This window comes from Drosophila serrata, unplaced genomic scaffold, assembly GCF_035046125.1.
Source record: "Drosophila serrata isolate PLE 108 unplaced genomic scaffold, ASM3504612v1 contig_293, whole genome shotgun sequence".
NCBI classification, from domain to species: Eukaryota; Metazoa; Arthropoda; class Insecta; order Diptera; family Drosophilidae; genus Drosophila; species Drosophila serrata.
The window spans coordinates 2,669,858-2,694,337 of record NW_028257191.1 but is presented as its reverse complement, the minus strand read 5'-3'; the positions used below and the strand labels follow the sequence as shown (position 1 = coordinate 2,694,337).

Below are 24,480 nucleotides of genomic sequence, written 5' to 3'. Positions count from 1 at the left end.
ACAAGTCATTAGATCAACTCCATCAAAGTCTCATGCCGGTCATTGTGCTCACTGTACAGTGATGCTCATAATCGCCAACATCTAACACTCTAACACACACACACACACACACTTGGGGTGATAAAACCACTCATACAGAGCGTTAACGATAACGATAACTTAATTTGCTGGCCAAACAAGCGTTTATCGAGTTTAACCCCCACACAACATACACACTACAAAAAGAAAAAAGGAGAAAACAAAAATAAAGCAGAAGCAGAAGGATATCCAGACGAAGCATGCTGCATGTGCCCGATAAATGCCACACACACACACACCCCCCACCCACACACACTCACACTGGGGCATAAAAGTTGAGCTACAGCCGCCTTTAATGAGCAACAAAGCCCAACTGCCTCTGCCAAATCCAATTGCCTTACAACAACCTCTTCACTCCTCTCTACTTTTTCCAACTTTAACAGGATGGAAAAGGGAAAAGTTTTCCCCAAACACACTCACTTACACACACACACACCTCCCCCCTCTCTCACACTCACTCTCTGTGTGTCTGTCTGCCAGCATATGTATTTTCCACACACTCCCTCAACAGCCTCACTCACTTACACACACACACACACCTGGGCCACTCGCTCGCACTTATGCAATAATTATGTCTGTATATATATACGCACCCAACAAGATGCCTCAGAAAATACCCAAAAAAAAGAAGAAAGAAAAACATACCAGAATTATACGCTTTCCCCACACCCGTTGTTCTAAGTGTTGTGCCTTCTTCTTTCTGACTCTTTCCGTACTTCTTTGATTTGAACGTTCTCTGCTAGACTAATGCCTACTTAAGCCCTCCGCCTCTATATCTACTATATACATATATCTCTCTCTATATATAACTACTATATAAGCGTACACTTATCCAATATCTATACCTGTATCAGTATCTACTATATATATAATGCGTAATGCCGTATGATTTTGCCAATGCATACAGTATATATGATATATAAAAAAATGAAAACCCTACGCAAATGAAATACTAAGAACAAAACGAGAGTTTTACTTTACATTTCTTATATATTTGTATTTTCATTTTATTTATATCGTTCGTTCGTTAACATCGCTCGCTTCCATCCAAAACAAAATACCAAAAAAATAATCAATTAAAAAAAAAATACAACCAACTCAAAAATCTCGATTCAAATATAAATATATATATATGTATACAAAAATATATATATGTATCAAATGTTAATTAAACCAAAAACAACAACCAATGACCCCAAACCAACAACAACAACAAAAATTGCACCAAAATATATATATATCACCTATAAAAAAAAAACAAAAACTACAAATACAAATTGCTATTAATAATAAAATGCAACCCTAAAACGACCGAAAAACATAAAACATGAAATGCAAAATGATAATGAAAATGTGCTAATGAAATGCCAAATCTAAAAAATTTCATGATATCGTTAATCGTTTGACACACGACTATCGCGACTATCGATTGATATCGAAATTGAAATCGAAAACGAAATTGAATTGAAATTGAATTTGAAATTGAATTTGAAATTGTGAATGAAAAAAAAATCTGGATTTGATAAATTGATTGATTGATTGAATAATTGAAATTGAAATTGATGGTACAGACCCGTCGGCGTTTGGGGCAAAATTGTGGGATCACTGTGTGCCATTGCTGGTGTGCTGACCATCGCACTCCCGGTGCCGGTCATCGTCAGCAATTTCAACTACTTCTATCACCGCGAAACGGATCAGGAGGAGATGCAGAGCCAGAACTTTAATCACGTTACTAGTTGTCCATATTTGCCAGGTACATTAGGTAAGTTCAACACTGTGTGTGCACACCCTTTCCACCACCACTCCCCCGTCTCTTTATCGCTCTCTGGAGCTCAGTGGCTCCTCTCTCTCTCTGTTTGTACCTTGAGCTCGTACTCGAAACCCGTACTCGATTTGCATTTATGAAAGTTAAATAAAATACCAACCCGAAACCATCCGCAACAAAAATCCATCCAAAAACCAATTACCAACAGACAACCAAATACCAAAACCACAAATTCAAGTAGAGCTACAAAAAAGTATAAGAAAAGTACCAAGAACAGTAGATCCCCGTTGAATAAAAATAGAAACATTTACGAAGAAAGAAACGAATTGTGGATGCCACTGCCGATGCCGAAGGCGGTGCCGTGTGTCCCAAATGCCGTCAACTAAAGTCTTATAAGCCCCAACTGGGTACCGGCACTGCTTTCGAACCAAGACATGATGCCAACCACACAGAGAAAAAAAATATCATTGATTTTGGCATCATTTCCTATGAAAACAAACCTCTATCTGGGGCGTATCAGCTTTAGGGAAATCCATATCCTGTTATTGTAATAAAAATGATTTAATTTGAATTATTAATTCCAATACTCCAACAATCTTGTACAAAAGCGATTAATATTTAAATCTTCCAAGACTTAAAATAGTTTTAGCTGACTTACAAAAAGTTTTGGTTTATCCTTTTAGAATATTGTTATCTTATATAAAACAGATATAAGTAAAATCTCTAAAACTTTACAACAAATTGTTGACATTTTTTGCAACATTGTAGAATATATCTTTTACATTTAAACTTAGTTATTACAATTTATTATAATACGTAATTGAAATCCTTTATAATCTCAGTAAAACCCTCGATTTCTTAATTCCAAACTAAAGTCTGATATGCCAACGGTTATGAGATGTGTTGTTGAACAAAAAGTTAATTGAAAAAGTTGAGATGACAGTTATGGAACAGATGTTATGTTTTTTCTCTGTGCACTGCCGAACACCCACCAAAGCACACACCAATTCACACCACATCATACCAAGCCACACCACGACACCACAAGGCATAAAAAGCATTGGTGAAATGGTGTGTTGGTGCGTTGTTGCGTTGGTGTGCTGGTGTCCTGGTGGGTGGCATGCTGCAGCGCTTATGGCAACCGTGTTTGGTGGGGCAGCGGTACTGATGCCACAACCACAACCGACGTGCACGTACCGTGTGTGTTTTGTGTGTAAGCAAGTACTACAGCAAAAAACATTACTGTTGCCGATGATGCATTACAACTGTATGTGTGATCTCCTCTTTCTCTCTTCTCTCTCTCTTCTTTTTGTTTCTCTCTTTATTCCGTCAAATTGTATGGCCAATTCGAATATCGAATCGAAACGTAACCTCCACACAAAATCAAAAAAAAATCCCCCCAAACTCTACCCTAAATCCAATCCACTCGGAACTTTATGCTCCGATTTGACCCGTTCCCGCATCCTGGCATTGTGTGAATACCCCAATCGAACCACTCACTCACCCCACAAACACACACACAACACAACAAACACCTCCAACTGTCTGCCAACGCGTGAAAACACACTAAAACCAATGCATACAAACCACCAAGTAGGTCAACACATGAAGAAATCTTCGTTATCCGAGTCATCATCGGATATGATGGATTTGGATGATGGTGTTGAGTCCACGCCGGGATTGACAGAAACGCATCCTGGACGCAGTACGGTGGCTCCATTTTTGGGAGCACAACAGCAGCAGCAACAGCAGCAGCAGCAGACGCAGCAGCAGCAACAGCAGCCTGCAACATCGATGTCGATGTCGCTGGATAAGCAGCTGCAGCATCCACTGCAGCAGCTGACGCAGGCGCAACTGTATCAGCAGCAGCAGCAGCAGCAGAATGGCTTCAAGCAGCAGCAGCAGCAGCTGCAACAGCAGCAGCAACAGTCCAACACAACAACAATAAGCGCGAGCGCGAGTGCAACGGCGGCAACGGGCAGCGGCAGTGGCACCAGCGGCCTCACCATGAGGCACAATAATGCCCTGGCCGTTAGTATCGAGACCGACGTTTGACTACTGGGTAAGTGTTGGTTAACGCCACTCGCTTGCTGCACAGAACCACACCCAGCCCCGTCCCCCCACCACCTATATCACTCTCTATCTCTCTCGATAACCCGTGATCTCTAACGATCTCTTGTTCTCTAGCACACACACTCATTTCTTTTCCCCACCACAAAAACCCCCTATATACACCCGTGCACCTTGAGCCGTAGTCCTTAATTACGTTTAAGTGTTGCAAAATGCCGAAAGCAAAATGCAAAATTCCAAAACGGATTGTTCGCACTGGCCGCCGTCGTAGTCGCAGATGCAAAGCAGTTTAAACCATATAATATTTGATAAATTGCTGCGCGGTGTAGGAAAAAAGTTTAATAATATTTTAAAAGTTGCTATAAATTATTAATTAAATAATAGTTTTAATAGAAATGTTTGAAAATTTAGGAGATGAACTTGATAATATAATATAACTTGCAATGTTTGTGCAGTACTTTCCACAAGGAAAGAAATTTCAGAATCATTTAAAGGATCAGAAAATGGTCATAAAATCATAGCTAAATATATTTTAAATCTTTAATTTCTCATCTTTTTATACAGTAAACTCTTTTCCCTGTGCAGTGCGAGCATCCGATAACTAAAATTGAACTGAATTGAATTGCGATTTGATTAGAACATAACTTTTTCTCTCTTTTTTCTCCACGTGGCGCTCTCTTCCACCTACGCGATACATATGTTTACCTATATTTATGTATTAACCATATCCAAAACCAAAATCTAAACCTAAACCAATACCTAAACAAAACCAAATCTGAAACCTATATACCTATATCGAAATCTGAACCTTTTGTCTACGTCTTGAACCCCATGTATGTATGTATTACGTATATAATATAAATGATATATGTATGTATGTATGTATGTATGAATGTATGTATATATATAAATCAGTGCAAAAGACGTTACGTGGTATAAATTTGGCCTTGACAGGAGTTACGTTGGATGCCAGAAACGACTACAAAAGCTGTTTATATTTAATTTTAGTAGAACAAATAACAAAAAAATTTAATCTATTGCTAAATTAAATCTAAATTTAAATTTAAATTTAAATTAATTTAAAATTAATTTAATTAAAATATACATTTAAAGATAAACAACACAAAAACAAAACAAAAAAAAAAAGAAACAAAAACAAACTAAAAATCGACCCAAGCTAGCACAGGCTTGAATCAAAACCAAGCAAAAAAAAAAAAAAAAAAAACTAAAAAAAAACTACCTAAATAAATGAATGAATAATAAGTACGGCATAAACTCACCTCTCCCCAGAAGTAATGACAAATAACAAATGATAAACCGAGAGGGATTTAAACACAGCATAAACATCGAAGAAGAAGGTAGAATGGACGCTATAAATAACTAAAAAAAACTCAACTTTTTAACATTTAATTCCAAAATCAAGCGAAATAAACTCCATTTGCAACCGGAAACTGTAAATAATTCAAATAAGTCATTAAGCTCACACGAAATTATTTTAGCGAAGTCAGAAAACAGAGAAATGAAAGTAAGGCTTTAGGGACGATATCAAAGCAGTGCACCATTGAGCAAGCAGTAGCACCAAGCAGTCCATCTATAGGAAGATCCTTAAATACACTCACCACACTCACCAAACTCACCAAACTCACTGACGTAGAGTAAAACTGCCGTAATATTAAATACGAAATGAAAGTAAATCCCATAAAATCATCCCCACTTGTATAGTCAGCCCAAAGGCGTTGTGTGCTTTTAAATGTGACAGAGATAGATAAAACCAATTAACTGAATAACCGGATAAACCGATAACTGAACTAACTAACCAAGCATTCACTTAATAGACGTGTATGTATGTGTATTCTGTGTATAAACCTAAACATATATCTTCAGATCCCTGGATCTGGATACCTTTACCTTTTTTGGTTTTTGACTAGGGCTTAAATCTCGATTACCCCACCCACCCGATAACCGATAACCGATAACTGATAACCCACACACCTAAACACCGACTAACTGTACCCATATCAGCTGCGATTCTTCTGCTTCGATCCCCCCGATATTAAAACGAAATAAAAAGTACAAATATTCACCTAAAAAAGCAAAAGCAACTATAAAGTTAATAATAATTAAAAACAAAAAATAAGGGCAAAGCGCAATGTGTATTTTTTTTTTTAATTTTTCTTTGAAGAAAAACAAAAAAAAAACGACTGCAAACTAAACTAAACGAGACCGAACATAAGTCAAAACAGGCCACAAATTGCTCGAATTCCGGTCACAGATCAGCTTAATTACAATAAAATTATTTAAATAAAGAAAATATATAAAGAAAAAGCATACAAAAAAAATACAGGAGATGTACCACAAAACCAGAAAACGCTCTTATGATTTTTGTAACGAACGCAGACTTAATATATATCAAAAGCTGAAGGTAAAAAATTTAACTAAAAGCGATTTCTTCAACTGAATTGTAAGGGTTACTATACATTTTACTTTCCCCATCACAAAAACTCAATTTTCCGCGGAAAGAAAAATCTACACAAAAACAACAACAAAGAGTAGTAAAAGAAAATGATTAAAATATAAAAAAAAAATAAAGATAAAAGTATAAAGTATAAAGTAAACCCAAAATCTTTGACTGAAGTATGCGAACTCATAATGTTTGCATAAAATGTATAATAAAAAAAAAAGAAACTATAAAATAATAAGAGCAAATAACATATTAAAAGTATATACAAATTGATGTGTGTGTATATGTATACCTACATATATATATGTGTATGATATATATCATATATATCGAAGAAACCCTGTACATAAGAGAAAACAACCAGCCGCTGTATATTGATGAATAGCAATGGAAACTATATGGCAAATCATTCAAGTGTAAATTTTTAAAAGAAGCTTTGAGAACCGTCCACGCACACACATTTACCCTTAGACACACACACAGACACACACGAAAACAGGGAAAAATCGGGATATTTAGAGAGATTGAAGCCGAGTTAAAGTCTGAAGCCAACCGAAGATCCGGAGGAGCAGAGCAGAGCAAAGTGCCTTATGGAACATTGTGCGCTGGCTGACAGGAGACCCCACTTCCTTCTCTCTGTGTGTCCCTATGTTTCCGAATTCCAACATCAATTCATATATATATAAATAAATATTTATATAATATCTAACCATCCTTTCCGGTAATCCTTGCAATTCAGTGGAAGCAGCTCAAAAAAATACAAAAAAAAAATATCGAAGAAAAAAGAAACAATAAAGATGCGCGTTTCCACAGGGCCACAGTGGAGAGTGGCTAGAAAGGACAAAGGCAACGTCATTGTGGCACTAACTGCTGTAAATACTCTTTCTCCAGATACAATTACAGATGCAGATACAGATACAGATACAGATACTAAAGATAATCTACAGAAAGCAGGACGAAAACCTTCAACTCTCTTTTTTTTGTACAAAACAAAAACCGTACCGAAAAGCTTAATGACTCTAATCCGAAACATATAAAACTAAATATAAATACTAAATAAATAAATGAAAAACTTAATGAAATATTTACACACATACAAACACACATGCAAATGTCATTTAATTGTACTGTACTTAGTCATACCAATAAGTCGCTCTTTGTATGTGTAAGCGATATGAATTAGGCATTAGGAAAAGATACAGATAAAAAGATACGATGATAACGATGAAAATGGTCCAGATGAAGATGTTGAAACTTGCAAACACCAAATCGAACGAGGAGAAAGAATGTTACAGAGGAGAGGGAAATACGAAGCATAACGAAAAGAAAATCGCTTACTTAAGAATAGACCTTATATGATTTAGATCGGGATTGAGATAGTACTGGTTTTAGCTTCATAGATACAGAGAGGAGATGGAACCCAGATAGCAGATAAATGTTACCAGATAGAAGATACAAGGAGCCGAGTGTAAAGTAAGGTTGTTTTTTTTTTCTTAGCCTTAATCTAGACAAATGATAAATAAATTTAGCAAAACAAAAAACTGTAAATGAGTGTAAGGTTTACTGATTGTATAGCAGAATTTAGAATTTTGATTTTGAATTTTTATTATTACAAATTCACATTTTGTCCTACATCTTAAGACTTTGATTTAATCACAAAATAAGCCACTAAAATTAAAACAAAAAATAAAACTAAAGATAAAAACAAAAAAAGAAAACATAAAAAAAAGAAAACAATGAACTACAAATAAAGCGAATTGAAAACAGAAGAGAAAAACCAGAAAATCGTGTTAATATTTACCTATGAAAGCTTAAAACCAAATACAAAAAAAAAAAGAAAAGAAAAGTAAAAAATTTTGGAATAAATGTGTTCAGCAAAAGAAATGTTATTATATGTTTAAATAAATTACAATTAATTCGAAATGAGCAGACAAAAAAATTTAATGTAATTAAATTGAGCCTAAGTAACACACAAGCAAAAATTCAAACTGTAAATAGGCACGACATAAATCATACCCTATACCTATACCTATATATATACATATATATGTATATGTATATATATAGCGTGTAGTATATATTTAGACATGTGCGAATTACAAGCTAGCTAATCGCAGACTAAGCGTAAACTAATACCAGAAATACCACAAATGCCACAAAAATATCAGAAATACCACTACAAAACAAAGTAGCAGAAATACCATTAATACCATTAATACCAGGTATTCCTGGTATTACAAAGACAGCAAAGCGAAATACCAAAAAAAGAACAAAAAACTACCAAGTTTGTATGTGATGACGCAATGACGACACCACAAAACAGGTGAAGCTTAAGCCCCAATATATAAGCTGATCCTGATCAAATCCAATCCGATCCGATCCGATCTGATCCAACAATAAAGAAGCGATATCGCAGACAAGTAAAAATAAATTTGAGAAAAGTGTTGAAGCGTTTTTTTATTTCGCACACTGTACCAGTGACGCCTTGTAAATAGTAAAAAATACTGCATATACGCATTTTCGACTTATCCGTCTCATTCCGCCCCTCCTTTTTTCAGTTCAATTCCATACATATCTATATATATATATATATATAGATATTTTGTATTTGTATTTTGGTATAGATCCGTAGTTAGACGAGTCGAACTGGAATCGGAGAGAGTCCGTAAGGAGCTCGTTAAACAGCAAAGAGAAAAGCTAGTTCTGTATCCTTAGTTCGTACTGTTAAATCGTATTAGCTCTGACGCTCAAGAAATCCAAAGATCGTAAAGATATGGCAAAAGTAATAGTAATAATAATATCGCTATATAAATACATACATAGAAAACCTATCGATGGGCAAAACTCGAATTGTATATAATCAATCCATTTTGTTTTGATCAAAAGTATTTATTAACTTGGCATATCAGCAGTTGAGTCACTCAATCAGTCAATCAATCGATCGATCTAACCAATTAGACACACAACCCATACATATTCTCCTAATTTTTTTTGTATTAGTTTTATGCTTCAACTATGCTCTCTACTCAAAACTCTACGCTACTCGAAATCAACTCTAGTCTAGCTCACTCTAACCCCCAAAAGCTAAAACAGCATTAAAAGAAAAACTTATAAAACAAAACCAAAAACGAAATCGAAATCGATGAATGAATAATGCAAAAATGATGAATACTAACTTGTGCTCTAATAAGTATGGAAGGCACTCAGAGTCAGGATGATCGAGACGAAGAAGCAAACATATCGTTGTAAATCAAGAACTAAGTTATGATAACCAAGGTGTAACTCAATGGAGAAACTCAATCCAAACTAATTAACTCATAATTATTTTCCAATATAAAATACTACTTATAATTCGCAACAACAACAACAAACTAACTAAACAACAACAAACACTCGACTTCTCCTCAATTTTTAAAACAAAAAACGAAAACCAAAAACAATCCTTTCAAGTTTTCCATTAAATTTAATTGCAAAACCTAATGAAAAAAAAACTTATCACACACTCACACGTACGTAAAGCATAAAAGGACATTTTCCAAAATGAATAAAATTACCATAAATGCTATTTACGAGAAAATCAAAACATAAACCAAACGAAACTCTTTCAAAATCTTCTCAATGCTTCAAAAAAACAAACCAAAAATTAACAAATTTCTATTAAGGACAAAGACTGCAAATAGAGATTTAACAAAAAAAAGAAAGAAAAAAAACCAAAGAAAAGTACACTTAAAAAGAAAAAACAAAAAAGAAAATTACAAAAAATAAGTAACAAAGAACGGTAACATTTATTAATTAATTAATTGATTTTTAAATTCTAATTTGGCCTTGATTCAACCTACCAAGAAATAAGTTTAGGTTTAGTTAGAAGTTCCAAGACACACACACACAACACACAACACAACCGAACCGGACGGGACCGGACAGAACTGAATCGAATCAAATCGAACTTTCAATTTTTGGAAAAACCGAAACCCAGTACTTTCCAATGACAAACAGCAGCAACCAACAATAACATTGAAATATATATATATATATATTTATTTATATATATAGAACCAAAAAAGAACAATACCTAACAGAAACGATATATAAAACCGATCACAGATAATACAAAGATTCGAATGCGAATAACAGAACGCAATAATCTCCATAGAACAACATTTAGTATTACGCCTAATAAGATATTACAAAAAACCGAAACTCACACGCATATTAAAGCCCATGAAAAAAAACCACAAATAAAAATGAAAAGAAATAAGAAGTAAAACAAAAAAAACCAAAAACGAAAAACCAAAAAAGAAAATGGAAAATGTTGTTAAGATTAAAAATGAAATGTTTTATAATCGTTATTCAATAAAAATAAAATACAAAAATAAAATTAATTAATTTCGAAGAAAGTATTAAACCAATTAAACGACATTCGAATTCGAGTTCGAAATTCGAGCAATTCTCTAGCTGTAAATCTATCCAGAACCAGAACCTTTATACATCCCCTATATCCTTTCCCGATTTACTTAGATTAGCTGGTAGTTATCCTTGCTTTGTGTTTGTTTTTCTTGAACTAAGTAATTTTTGGGTAGATTTCTTATCAAGGGGATGGCTTTTAACCATCAACCATTAACCATTAGTTTTAGATCTTATATATCCTTGGTTATATCGTAAGCCTAGACTCTAGTTCCCCATATATACTACTATAAATATATATCTAAGTGGGAGAGGGAAGTGGCCTTTCTCCTTATTGAAACACACGCAGACAGACAACAAGTCCCTCACTCACATACCCCTATCACTTGCCCGTATATTTTTTAATACAACTATATATATATACGATATACGTATGTATAAACATTTTATATATATGAAAATGCCATGACAGTAGCACATTCCATCGCAGACATTCCTAGCGTAGCTTAAACCAACACCCCTTTTTCACTCCCTCGAAAAAAGAGAACACACACCACAACCAAGTACAGTGAAAAGAAATCATAAAAAACATAGAAAAAAAAGAATATATATATAAAACAAATCCATGCGCAATGCAACTTACTGAATATCTTGGAAAGTTGAAGTTCAAAACAGGTCAAGTCCGGCAAATGGCAGTCCAAGTGATGCTAGAAACCAACGTTAACGGTGAGTGTGACAATACCCAAAAGAGTCTCCAGTTTCTCCCACCTGAAACCGCCCCCCCCAGACCCAAGTCCAACTCGTTGACAAAATCCATTTTTACAAAATATATATATATATTATATATATAAAATATATATATATTATGACCCCAGTCGGTTGTTTTCCAAGCTCTCTGTCTATCCTTTTGTTTTGAAACTCTCTTCAACTTTTGTCTATTCGTCGTATTCCTTTTTTCGTTTTGCGTATGCCTCCATTTTGATTTTGTCCTAGTCCATTTATATATATATATAAATCTTTATATATATATATCTCTCGATTTACGTATAAATATATATTAAATGATATTGATAATCGTACATGGAATATTTTGTAAACTTTTTTGCTTCCGTTCTCCCTGCCCCCTGCGCCGAATGTATAAAAACTGTAAGAAACGCTTCGCCTGCTGAGCCGACGCTCCTGCGCTATCCTGCTATATCGTTATCCGTTATCCCGTACCGTTATCGCTATATTCATTACTGCTAAAAAATACAGAAAAAAAAAATATAATATTCAATAAGCTATGCAGCAGCAGCAGCAGCAGCGGCAACATTCTGCAACATCTGCGACCAGAGAACATGAACTAGAACAACAAAGAACAAGAACAACTAGGAAGAACTATAGCAGCCCTCAGTATGAGTCTCTGAGGCTGCGCGGCTCCTGCTTCTGCTCCTAAGTCCCGTTTCCCTGTGCTTCCCGATTCCGGTGCATGTGCAATCAGTTGCTGTATCCAATCGAAATCGAACTTAAAAACGATATTTGATATTGAGATCGCGACAGTACCAGAATCAGATCGCGTCAAGCGCAATCTGCCAGCAAATTTAAGCATACAAAACAAAATTACCAAAAAAAATAAAATAAAAACCCAAAAGCAAAAACAAAAAGAAATACAAGTAAAAAACCAAAATCTAAGCAAAAGCTAAGCAAAGCAAATACAAAAACAAAGCAAACGCAAAACGCAAACGCAAAGCAAATCCCCAATTTTAAAAGCAAAAGAAAAAACAAAAATCGCAAAAGCAAAAAAAATATATATACAAAACACAAGGGCGCACGCTTAGCACATTTGCATAAATACAACTCTTACTTGCTACCTATACCTAAACTATATACTAATACCTTAAACACCCCACCAAAAAAAAAAAAAAAAACAAACAAAAAAAAAGAAAATCCACCCCACCTCCTCACACTCACATAAACAAACACAAACACACATACACACCTACACTCTGAGGAATGCTAACACACAAAACCAAGTGTTAAATCGAAACGTTTTTTGGCTTTTCTACTCACTTTGAACACGTTTTTTCTCTCGCTTTGATTTTGATTTCGTTCCTTGACTCGAGTACTCGAATGAGCATTATATCAGCAATTACTCTTTGCCTAATTACAAATCGCTTAACTATACCTAATCTCTATATTATGAATACCATATACTAAAAAAACTCCTACACACACAACGATCGATCGCAAAATACAAACGCTGTAAGGCAACATTGAGTACGATTATTGCCAAGCAGTTTTGTCAGTCAAATCGCATTCATTATCCACCATCCACCATTATCATCCTAGCACATAAAAAAAAAACAAAAAAAAAAGAGATTCAAAAGTAAAAGAATGGAAAACACACACAGACAGACGAAAACAAGAACACATATACATATAAACAAAGTACAGTCATGATCAGACATGCATCCAAAGTACAGTCAGTTCAAAAGGCAGTCAGTCAGTCAGACAACCGGCACAGACGATCCAGCGATGAGGAACTGCCAGCCGCCAAAGAAGAAGAAATATCAGAGAAGATCCTGAAGACGAAGATGAAACGGAAGAAACAACAAAAAAAGGAATCAAAAGAAGACGAAGACGAAGGATATGTGGCTCTTGCTATGTGTCTCCCTCCAACCTCCGCCCCAAAACCGCTGTGTCAGTGTTGTGTGTGTGCCGAAGCAGTATTCGAAGCGGATGTCTTTGCAACCCGATGACCGAAGGCCGATGACCGTTAATCGATTACCGTTAACTGAAACAACGTTACCCAACACTGGCAACGGCATCGGCCTCGCATCGGTTGAGCTCGGCTCGATTTGCTTTGGTTTTTTCAAGAGAAAAAGAAAAACAACAAAAAAATGAACACATCTCTCTATGTATTATTCATTTCGTGTCAAGTTTAACAGCGACGACGCCAAACGCCGGCACATTTTGTTTATTCCATTTGGCAATAAGTACGCTTCGGTTTTTTGTTAGCCAAAACCAGCCCAGCTATCTCTACCCATAACTATATATATATATATATCAACTATATATGTATAAGTATATCACGATAATTTCATTTTATCTCTTGTTTTTTGACCATGATTTAACGGTTCTGTCTTTGGTTTTGATTTAAGTTTAGTTTATCACCAGTTACCCAGTTGGTATTTCAGTAACCATGTTTCCGGTTACCGCCAACAAAGTTGCTTTCGATGTTTGCATACGAATACTAATACGAATACCAAATACCACAACAACTTAATAACAACAATACCAATAACAATATCCATACTTATACTTAATCCTAAACCGATACCTAATACCTATTACCTATACCTAGATCCAGTTGAGCTTTAGTTTTTGCTTTCAATTGAGTTTTGTTTACAATAAATGCTTTCCTCACCTGCCAAAAAAGAAAAACCCCACGGATACTTACTCGAACGCCTCAAGCCATCCACTTACTTAATTAAAATAACCAAAAACTATGCTTCGTTTGTGTAGCCCATATGTATCTGTTGTGACACGTTTTTCAATATTTCTTTATTTGCGTTAATTCTGATTTTGTGTTTGTTTCTACCAAGTTTTTAACTTAACACTTTAGTTTTGGGGCCCTGGAGCCTAGGGCTTCGGGCAACCCAAAAATCTATGCCGCTATCTAGAATAGTATAATCGAATATATCAAAACTTATAACTTATTTCTACTTGTTTGTTTTTTTTATACCACCTGATTTACATACTGCGTTCTTCTTCTACGTTCTTCTTCATACCAATACCAAAAAAAAAAAAAAACCTACAACTATATATAAAAAAATAAAAATAACTATAAAAACCAACCCAAAAAACAAACACATGAAATTCAATTGAACGAATTTTGCATATTTAAAAATCGGATCGGATCACACATCGAATCGATTTAAATATACAAACCAATTCGATATCGAACACAACAAACAAACACCCACAACGACAAAATGACAAAAAACCAATTGACAAACATGAATCGAAACCACAAATATTATTGCCATTGAACAAACGAATGCATTCAACAAAATGCAAAATGCATCCAGGCCCGTCGGCTTCTGGGGCAAAATTGTCGGCTCTTTGTGCGTGATCGCTGGTGTGCTGACAATCGCACTGCCGGTACCGGTTATCGTCAGTAATTTCAATTACTTCTATCACCGCGAAACGGATCAGGAGGAGATGCAGAGCCAAAATTTCAACCACGTTACAAGTTGTTCATATTTACCTGGTGCACTAGGTACTTACTACTACTATTAGCGGTTAAGAAAATTCCCCGATTTCAAAAAACCAAAAAAAAAAAAAATACCAAAAAAAGAATATATCCACAACCCTATTATCCCTACCCAAAAAAGAAATCTCTTTAGCAACCATTCCCCCGTAGCCTCCGTTTCTCTAATCTAATTTATCTGCTGATCCACGAACCCGAATCTAGGTCAACATTTGAAGAAATCCTCACTCTCCGAATCGTCATCGGACATCATGGATTTGGATGATGGCATTGATGCAACCACGCCAGGTCTGACTGATCACACCGGCCGCCACATGGTGCCATTTCTCAGGACGCAGCAGTCCTTTGAGAAGCAGCAGCTCCAGCTGCAGCTCCAACTGCAACAGCAGCAGCAGCAGCAGCAGCAGTCTCAGTCGCCGCACGGCCAGCAGATGACGCAGGCGCAGCAGCAGCAGCTGGGCCAAAATGGCCTCCGCAGCACAAATAGTTTACAGTTAAGGCACAATAACGCAATGGCCGTCAGCATTGAGACCGACGTCTGACTACTAGGTGAGTATGTCCAATGCCAATGTGTGAGTACCAGGAGTAATCTTCTCGTCTTGCTAGTTGGTAGCATTCTCTAGTGATATGTTGTTGAAAGAAAGATTATAAAGTTCAACGACTAAACAGGGGTACATTTTACTTTGAAAACTGTTTGAAAACTCATCAATCACAAGCTACGTCCATTGTAGGGCGCCATAGTTGTTTAACAAAATACAGTTAGACCGCTGAAATGTTCTTTGGGCTAATATTTAATTAGATAGTATTAGTATTAAAAAATAAGGACGCTAACTTCGGCACGTCGAAGTTTGTATACCCTTGCAGATTGAAATTCGATCTATTTATGTTTAAAAACCATAAAGTTGGCATCATTTCATTCACCGTTTTGCATTCTCCTCTAGTTTAAACGATCGTTTGTATGGCAGCTATATAATATAGTAGTCCTATTTTCATAAAATTTAATCCAAAATTTATAGTTATGATGGCTATATTTTAAATTTAATGAAAATCTGTTGAAAACTGATAGTTTTAAAATTTGTTTTCTTAAAATTTCCCTATTGTTCCTATGGCAGCTATATATATGTATATATATAGTCCACCGATTCGCCATGCTCCGACTTATATAATAGGAAAATTAGATAGAAGGAGAACCCCATAGTTTCCTTGAAAAAGCTTAAATTTGCTCCAAAACAAATCTCTCACATCTGTACTTATGATTCCCAACTTGTTCTAACATCCCCGGAACGAAGTGGCTTCTACCAGCCAGGTCTTAGATATGTGTTGTGTTCCAAAAGTTGGAAGTCATTGTTTATTAGTGTTCAAAGTTAGTAACTGATCATACATACTTACTGGTCATAGAGACTTACTGATCATAGTTACTCACTGGCCATAGATACTTACTGTTTAGTGTTACTTACTGATCGTAGATACTTAGTATCATAGTTACTTACTGATCATAGATTATTACTGCTCATAGATACTTACTGATCAGAGTCAACTACTGATCATAGTTACTCAATGTTCATAGATACTTACTGATCATAGTTACTTACAGATTATAGTGATTTACTGAGCATAGTTATTTAATGATCATAGTTACTTACTGTTGAAAGATACTTACTGATCCTCTACATTTAACAATCGTTTCTCTGGCAGTTATATATATTATATAATTGCCTGTTTAGCCTAGGTATATCTTCAAGAAAACCTAAAGCATTCTATTCTTCTATTCTAGGTCAGTTAAATAGATAGTTTTGTATGGTTATTTTTTGGGTAAATCACAATTTATAAAATATCATAACTAAGCCAAAAATGTATTTATTTCAATTCGGAAAGCATTTTTGTGTTAGTTTTTATAAGGCTAACAAATCTGCATATTAAGTTTTAAAATGTAAAAAATTTAAATTTTTTGTCACATTTTGACAAATTCAACGATGTAACCCCTTGTAAAATTTTACAAAAAATTAACGAAAAAATTTATTCTTTCCTTCATGGCTAGAAAGATTCGCCTGTTGATGCTGATCAAGAATATATATGATTTATGGGGTCGGAAATGACTCCATCACTGAATAAAATAATATTTTCCTTTGTAAGATTCTTGAAATCGTTATTTTTATATGGTATATATTCTGGCGAAGGCAAAGTTTAAAAAATGCATAAATTATTCGAAAATGCATTAATTTTAAGAACAGGAACAAAATAATTAAGAACTTTGTGTATTTTATTTACATAAATTGTTGTATCTTTCTCATGTTTGAAATAATAACTCCATTGGAAGGCAACATTTTGCATATTTAAGCTACTCTCTACATCATTTATTTGCAACTTTATTTTTTACAGTCAAACAAATGGAAAATGGACGAAATTTGCGCAGTGAAATGCTACGTTGGATGCCAGAAACGTCATCAAAAGCAGTCTAATTTAGAATTTTATTAATAAATACAATTAAATAATAATAATAATAATAATAATAATAATAATCAGTAAGCAGCGTAGTTGTAAATTAAACAGCAATGTACACACACTCACACACATACAAGAACACACACACACAGTGCCAGTTCACTCAGCTTGAATTAGAGTATTCGTAGACACTTAAAAAAAAAGTAAGGAGTCAAATATGGACTGGCTTTCTATAGGGATTTTCCTTGTTTTTCCTTTCATTTTCCTTCTGGTAATCTCCTCACACACTCACACACTCTACAGACACACCCACACACACACCCACATACACTCGAAGAAAAAAGAAAGAAAACTCTTCTTGATACCTATGTTCAAATTTAGCAATTAAAAAAAAACTAACAATCGTTAACAAACAAAACAAAACAAAACAGATAACAGATAAACCCAAAAAAGGAAACACACACACACACACACGAAACAAACAAAAAATGAAACTAAAACAAAAAATCGAATTATCTTAGTAGACTAATCTAATTGGAGTTTCTTCCTTTCTTTAGAAGCTAGCAAAATGGAAAAAAAAACAAAGAACAACAAAAACAAACCAGACAAAAACAAACAAACAAAACAAACAACATACAATATCTGCTAATTTTGTTTTCAACTTTAAATTATGCTCTATTAATTAAATATTAGTCACAATATTAGTAAACCAAACTAAACCAAAAAAAGAAAAAACAAAACGAAACAAAAAAAATAAATACAAAAAACTGAACAACAGTAACAAAGTAAAAAAAAAAACAGAAACAAAGCTAAATGATAACTAAAGGCAAAGCTAAGGAGAAGATGTAAAAAACGATGGTCAAATCGTCGTTAAAACAGTGCTCTGACCTTGAGATATATCTTTTGGAACCAGTAAACCCATATAACAATGAAAAAAAGACAAAAATTCAACTATATGTATTCTAAAATATTTTTAAAAACTTTTAAAAAGTTTAAAAACCTGCCTAAGACTAAAGTTACTCATTATTTTAACTCGTCCGATCTTCCATTTATAATTTATTATTTATAAATGATAGATATTCTAACCAGATCAAAGCACTGTTTCTATATTTCGTTGACACAAGAAAAACATACACACAACACACACAAACACACACACACACACACACATGATAATGCTAAAAACATCAAAACTGCCGTTAAGTTTAAAGAATGAGTAATACAAAGATTATATATAAATAAAAAATAAATATATATATATATATTAAATATATACATACATTTACATATATAATTAAATATACATAAACTAAACTAAAACTGCTATTTTGTAAATAAGTAAGTCAGAAGCTGAAGCTGAACAAATAGACATAGACATACAACAACAACAAAATAAGATATTAAACTACACAAAAAAAAAAAACGAAACAAAACAAAAATAATGAGCAACAACAACAAGGAAGAACCGCAAAAAAACCAAACAAAAAACCAACCAAAAAACCAAAAAAAAAGAAGAACAAAATCATAGCTAAACTAAAGAGAACCTTAAACCAAGAAAAACCAACAAAAGGAAAGCTGCTAACGATACAAAAACAATAATTAAACTTAGCAAATACAGACACAACCCAGAGCCACAAAACAACAAAGAACAATGAACTACCACAGCAATAACAAAGATGTCCCAGGTAAATAAAAGAAATGAATCAATAATTAGAAGAAATTTACTAATTTATAGTATATGAGAGCTGTAGGAGAGTCCCTGAAAAACCATTCCCTGGGCTCATCCAGAACTAGCTATGTGAATCTCTTATAGAGACCCTTGGACCCGCTTTCATTCACTTTCAGTTCAGAGATACTGTAGTTTTGCTTAAATATTGAATTTCAGTTTAGTTTAGTTATGTCTTCCTTGCGTCTCAGAGGATCAGAGGGGTCTCCTTCAAACTAGAAAGATATATACAATATATAGCCCTCTGAATAGGTAATTGTAGGTGTCCATCTTTTGTCTCCACGCGTAGAATACAGATACACAGATATACAGATACAGATACAGATACAGATACAGATACAGATACAGATACAGATACAGATACAGATACAGATACAGATACAGATACAGATACAGATACAGATACAGATACAGATACAGATACAGATACAGATACAGATACAGATACAGATACAGATACAGATACAGATACAGATACAGATACAGATACAGATACAGATACAGATACAGATACAGATACAGATACAGATACAGATACAGATACAGATACAGATACAGATACAGATACAGATACAGATACAGATACAGATACAGATACAGATACAGATACAGATACAGATACAGATACAGATACAGATACAGATACAGATACAGATACAGATACAGATACAGATACAGATACAGATACAGATACAGATACAGATACAGATACAGATACAGATACAGATACAGATACAGATACAGATACAGATACAGATACAGATACAGATACAGATACAGATACAGATACAGATACAGATACAGATACAGATACAGATACAGATACAGATACAGATACAGATACAGATACAGATACAGATACATTTTAGAATCTATGAGCTCACACAGATACACAGAAATCATATTCATGAGTTGTAACTTGATTCGCTGTCTTCCTGATTTTTGTGATTTCCAAAAACCAATCGAACTCTTCTCGAATCTCTAGCCACTTTAAACTTTTGTCAACAAATCCCAAAAAAGAATACTAGAAGAAAACGGAGTTAGGAAAATCGTTAGAGGATTAACCAAAATTATCAATTTCAATTTGCATGCGCATTCGATAATATCAATTCTATACAATATAAGATACGAACTGCTTCCACAGCATAGTGCCGAGTGTTAGCGTGCAAATCGATCGATCGAAGCCATATCTAAATTTCTCTATACCTAGAATCCTACCTACAAAAGCTTTGCTTCTACTGCTCTCCTGCTAAACCCAAGAAAACTAAAAATTAATAAATTAAAGAAAGGTAAATAAAAGACAAGGACGAAGACACGTGGAGAAGCCACAAAATTACTTTGGACCACAGAAGAAACATCTCACAAGACGCCAGATTCGAATGTGTGTGGAAAAGAGCGAAGAATGGAGAATAAAGAGAGAAGAACGAAGATGAAAGAGCGAAGAATTCGATCAGAAGAATTGCAAGCCGAGAACTAAGCTAAATGCATGCATATATACATACAATACATATATGGATATTTATATATATACACACGTACATATATAAATATGTGTTTTTGTTAGATATGCGACTGAATAACAATTGTTTTTATTGATTTGCTGCTTGTTGTAATTAAGAAGAATTTAAAGAAATGATAATATTTATACCGAAGCAATCTGTAAATATGTAAAAACAAAAAAAGTGTAAAACCAAAAAAAGCGGAAAACCAACCAACAAAAAAAAAGAAGAGAGAAACAAAACGAAACGGAGACAACAAATTATGAACGATAATGAATAAAAAAAATATATATATATAAATATAAATCGAATCAATTTACAGCTTTGAAAACCGTCCACACGCACACAGCAAACGAAAGCGAAAAAGAAAAAGAAAGCTATAGAGCGATAGAGCGATAGAGCGAGAGGGAAGGAGATTGAGCGAGATATAGGGATAATGGGGGTAAGAGAGACAGCGAGACAGTGAGACAGCAAGACAGAGAGAGAGGGAGAATCAACTAGAACCGAAGGACATTCTTACGTATACTTGATTTGGCCTTAAATGCAATCCAAGACACACCAGCTTAGCACACACTCACAAAACACCCCTCACCCAGACGGGCATATATATGCCAATGTATATGGATTCGGATCAGGAATATATATGTATACATACACATATATATGCGTGTACATATTAGGCGATTAGCAAGTGTTGAACAAGTTACAAATTCTGAAAGTACATCATGTTTTTGTACGTGCGCCGCACTCATGTCAATGTCAATGTCAATATGTCAATGCCAATGTCCCGGCCATATCCATTAGCCTTACATATTATAATATATCATTAGCGGATTTACGGATTTACCGATTTTAGTTTTTAGTTTGTTCGATTCGTTGAAAAGTTCTCGGTCGGCCAATCGTTTAGATACAACCAAAATGAGCAATAACAAGAATACAGACAGCAAAGATTGCATAATAAAACAGATATTCTTAATATTAACTATGGTAATTATACAATAATCTCTATATAGACATAACAGATAATAATAATACTAATAATAAACTTAAAACTAAAAAAAACATATCGTCTTCAAGTCATGCAAAAAAAAACAAATTAAATATTTTTTTTTTATAAGCGTAATTTACAAATTAATATTAAAACAATGAGAAATTGCTAAGAGAAAAAGAAGCTTACTATTAAACAAAAAAAAAAGAAGATAAGAAAGAAAGAGAGACCGCAGAAAAGGACAGAAAGTTAGAAAGGCAGAGAAAGAGAGGCAAAGTCAGTAGCAGAAAAGGAACCAACTTGGCCAGACTACAACTAAAAGTGATATAAACCAAAAACAAGTCACAAAACCACAAAAAAAAAACCTAAAAAAAAGAAGAATTAACAAAATAATGATAACTTGCCAAAATAATTAAGTGTACTAGCGAGAGGGAAACAGAAAGCGAGCGTGTGGGACAGCAAGGACGAGAGCGAACGAGCGAGTAGAATACTATGCTAAAGTAATGCCTAGGATCAAGTACAGCCTGCAGAGTCACAGCTACTTTTCCAGCCGCCTTCCAGTAGAGAGACTCCGCCCCCATCCCCCCAAAAGTTCCCAGTGCCCACTTCCCGTGATCTCAAAGTCCAGGAAGATTCTTTCGCAGATCCTTTCGTTGCTTCAACGGAAGCGAATAAAATGAATAAATACAAAGACTGGAATAAATACAAAAACAAAATACCAAAAAAACCAAATGAAAATGGAAAACCTAACAAAATACAATATATATATATATATTATACACAGAACCATAGCTGAGGAGAGAGCGAAACCTACGGGAGTTCTATGAATCCGATTCCGAGCAAAGTAATAATACCATTGATTTATTTAGTTGTTTCCATTTTGTAATAGCAAACAATTATGCATAAAGCCAAGATAGTTGAAAAGCATTAAATGCTTTGCCCAAAAGTAGGAAATGGTTTTATCATAATAAACTTTTGGGCAGTTTTTCAAGGCAATTTTCAGCTCAGTCTTCACTCGCAACTTCGACTCCATTCCAAGTCTTCATTTTCTATGCAATTAAAAAGAAACCAACAAAAAACCTAATAATAATACTTAGCTCAAGCATGCGAAACACAACAATTAAGAGTAAATGCAAAATGGTAATAATATATGATAACTAACAATGCCTAGATAATACACACTCCCACACACACACACACACACACACACACACACACACACACACACACACACACACATACACTCAGAGTATTAGGCCCAGATCAAGTAAGAGGCAGGATGAAGGATATACCGGAAACAGAGTGGGGACAGGAAGTGGGAAGACGGGAAGAAAGCTGGCAAAGGAGAGTTAGCAAAAGGCGGTAGTCACTCCATGTAAATTATGCGTACAACAATAACAAAATGAAATAAGAAAACCAAGAAAAACAACAGCAACAACAACAAAATAGCAAGGAACAAACAGAAGATGGGCATATGGAAAAAAAAGCAAAAGAAAATGAAAAAAACACTACTTATGAATTAATGCTAAACAAATTTACATATTAAAAGTATACATAAAAGATAACACTTAAGTAAATCAAATTATAACAGAAATAAAAAGCGCCGCAGCAATTATAAAAATATATAGATGTATACAATATATGTATATAATATATATATATAATATATATATATATATATATATGTATATGTATATGTTGTTAAGATTCTAAAAATGAAATGTTTTATAAATAGTTAAACCAACCAAACAAAAAATAACGAGAAGAAAGGAAGAAAGCAAAAAAAGATTATTATATATTAAATACGGGAGAAAGCGAAAACCGAAACAGACAAACACACACACACACACACACAATACATACACTGCTAGAAGGCAACAAAACAACAACAACAATAAGAAACAACACCAACAACTACAATAAGAAACAAAAACTAAACAAACCAAGGCGAGCAAGCACAAAATTTACCGTTTGACTTTCGAGAAATTTAAAAAACAAACAAAGACAAAAAACAACAAAATGCAAACCAAAATACAATTTTTACAATCATTGTAAATTAAAAAAAAAAAAAAGGAAACCAGATTGGACTTCAAATCAAAGCAGCTTAAAAAATGAATATAAAAAATGCATAAAAAGCAAAAAACAAATGAATATGTATGAGAAATGTCAGCCAGCTAAGCAAGAAAACAAAATCAACACAAAAAACCACACATCCAGACTCACACACACACACATGCTCAAAACAAACACACACACCCACACAGACAGAGGCAGACACACGTTACTTTATGAACATAAAACAAATTAAATGGAAAGTATATAAAATAAATTATGCTAAAAGGAAAAATTCAAAATATCAACAGGGTTTTTATATTATTCTCCTTTGATGGCAAGATAAATGGGGATAAATAGTTGGATGCCAGTGGACGCTAGAGGCTGCAGCGGATCCGACCTGGCTTATGGAAAGCCCAAAAGTTGGTATCCGTCGGCCAATTAATGGATTTTTACTCAAAATGTTAAAATTAAAAAAAAAAAAGTATAATTTTACAACAACAACAACAAATTTAATGTGTAAAGTAACATTAAAAACCCCCCACTTATTTGATAAAATCCAAAATTATAATTAAATATAAAATACATTTAGTTACCCGCCACATTTGAATTTAAATTCAAAAATCGAAAAGTTCCCGCTTACTTCTAACATAAAATACTCATCGAGGTTCGAAACTTCGGTAAGTGCCTAAATCGGCCGTTCGATGGCTTTGCTCCATGTAAAATGTCAAGTCATGTAAAGA

At 34.1% G+C, this 24,480-nt stretch overlaps 2 protein-coding genes across 22 annotated transcripts in view; both read left to right on the top strand.

The window, feature by feature from the left end:
* LOC110184297 (potassium voltage-gated channel protein Shaker) overlaps positions 1–8,319 on the top strand; it is a 128,313-nt gene extending 119,994 nt beyond the window's left edge. For 10 of the 19 annotated variants that reach the window (XM_086836765.1, XM_086836769.1, XM_086836767.1 and 7 more), the window contains 3 exons: positions 1,650–1,840; positions 3,438–3,905; positions 4,829–8,319. In XM_086836765.1, the coding sequence (XP_086692891.1) occupies positions 1,650–1,840; positions 3,438–3,898 (652 nt within the window). In that variant the 3' untranslated portion in view covers positions 3,899–3,905; positions 4,829–8,319. The remainder of the gene's footprint in view (positions 1–1,649; positions 1,841–3,437; positions 3,906–4,828) is intronic. The other 9 variants (XM_086836766.1, XM_086836770.1, XM_086836768.1 and 6 more) reach the window with 2 other exon arrangements.
* A 136-nt stretch (positions 8,320–8,455) lies between these two features.
* LOC110184299 (potassium voltage-gated channel protein Shaker-like) lies at positions 8,456–20,630 on the top strand. Of its 3 annotated transcripts, XM_086836781.1 has the most exons (4): positions 10,987–11,504; positions 14,849–15,039; positions 15,235–15,579; positions 17,410–20,630. In XM_086836781.1, the coding sequence occupies exons 2-3, from the start codon at positions 14,982–14,984 to the stop codon at positions 15,570–15,572; spliced, it is 396 nt and encodes a 131-aa protein (XP_086692907.1). In that variant the 5' UTR covers positions 10,987–11,504; positions 14,849–14,981; the 3' UTR covers positions 15,573–15,579; positions 17,410–20,630. The 3 variants fall into 3 exon arrangements, with proteins under 3 accessions (XP_020808446.2, XP_086692907.1, XP_020808445.2); XM_020952787.2 differs by lacking the exon at positions 14,849–15,039 and having other exon boundaries at positions 8,456–11,504; XM_020952786.2 differs by lacking the exon at positions 10,987–11,504 and having other exon boundaries at positions 14,707–15,039.
* The last annotated feature ends 3,850 nt before the right edge of the window (positions 20,631–24,480 follow it).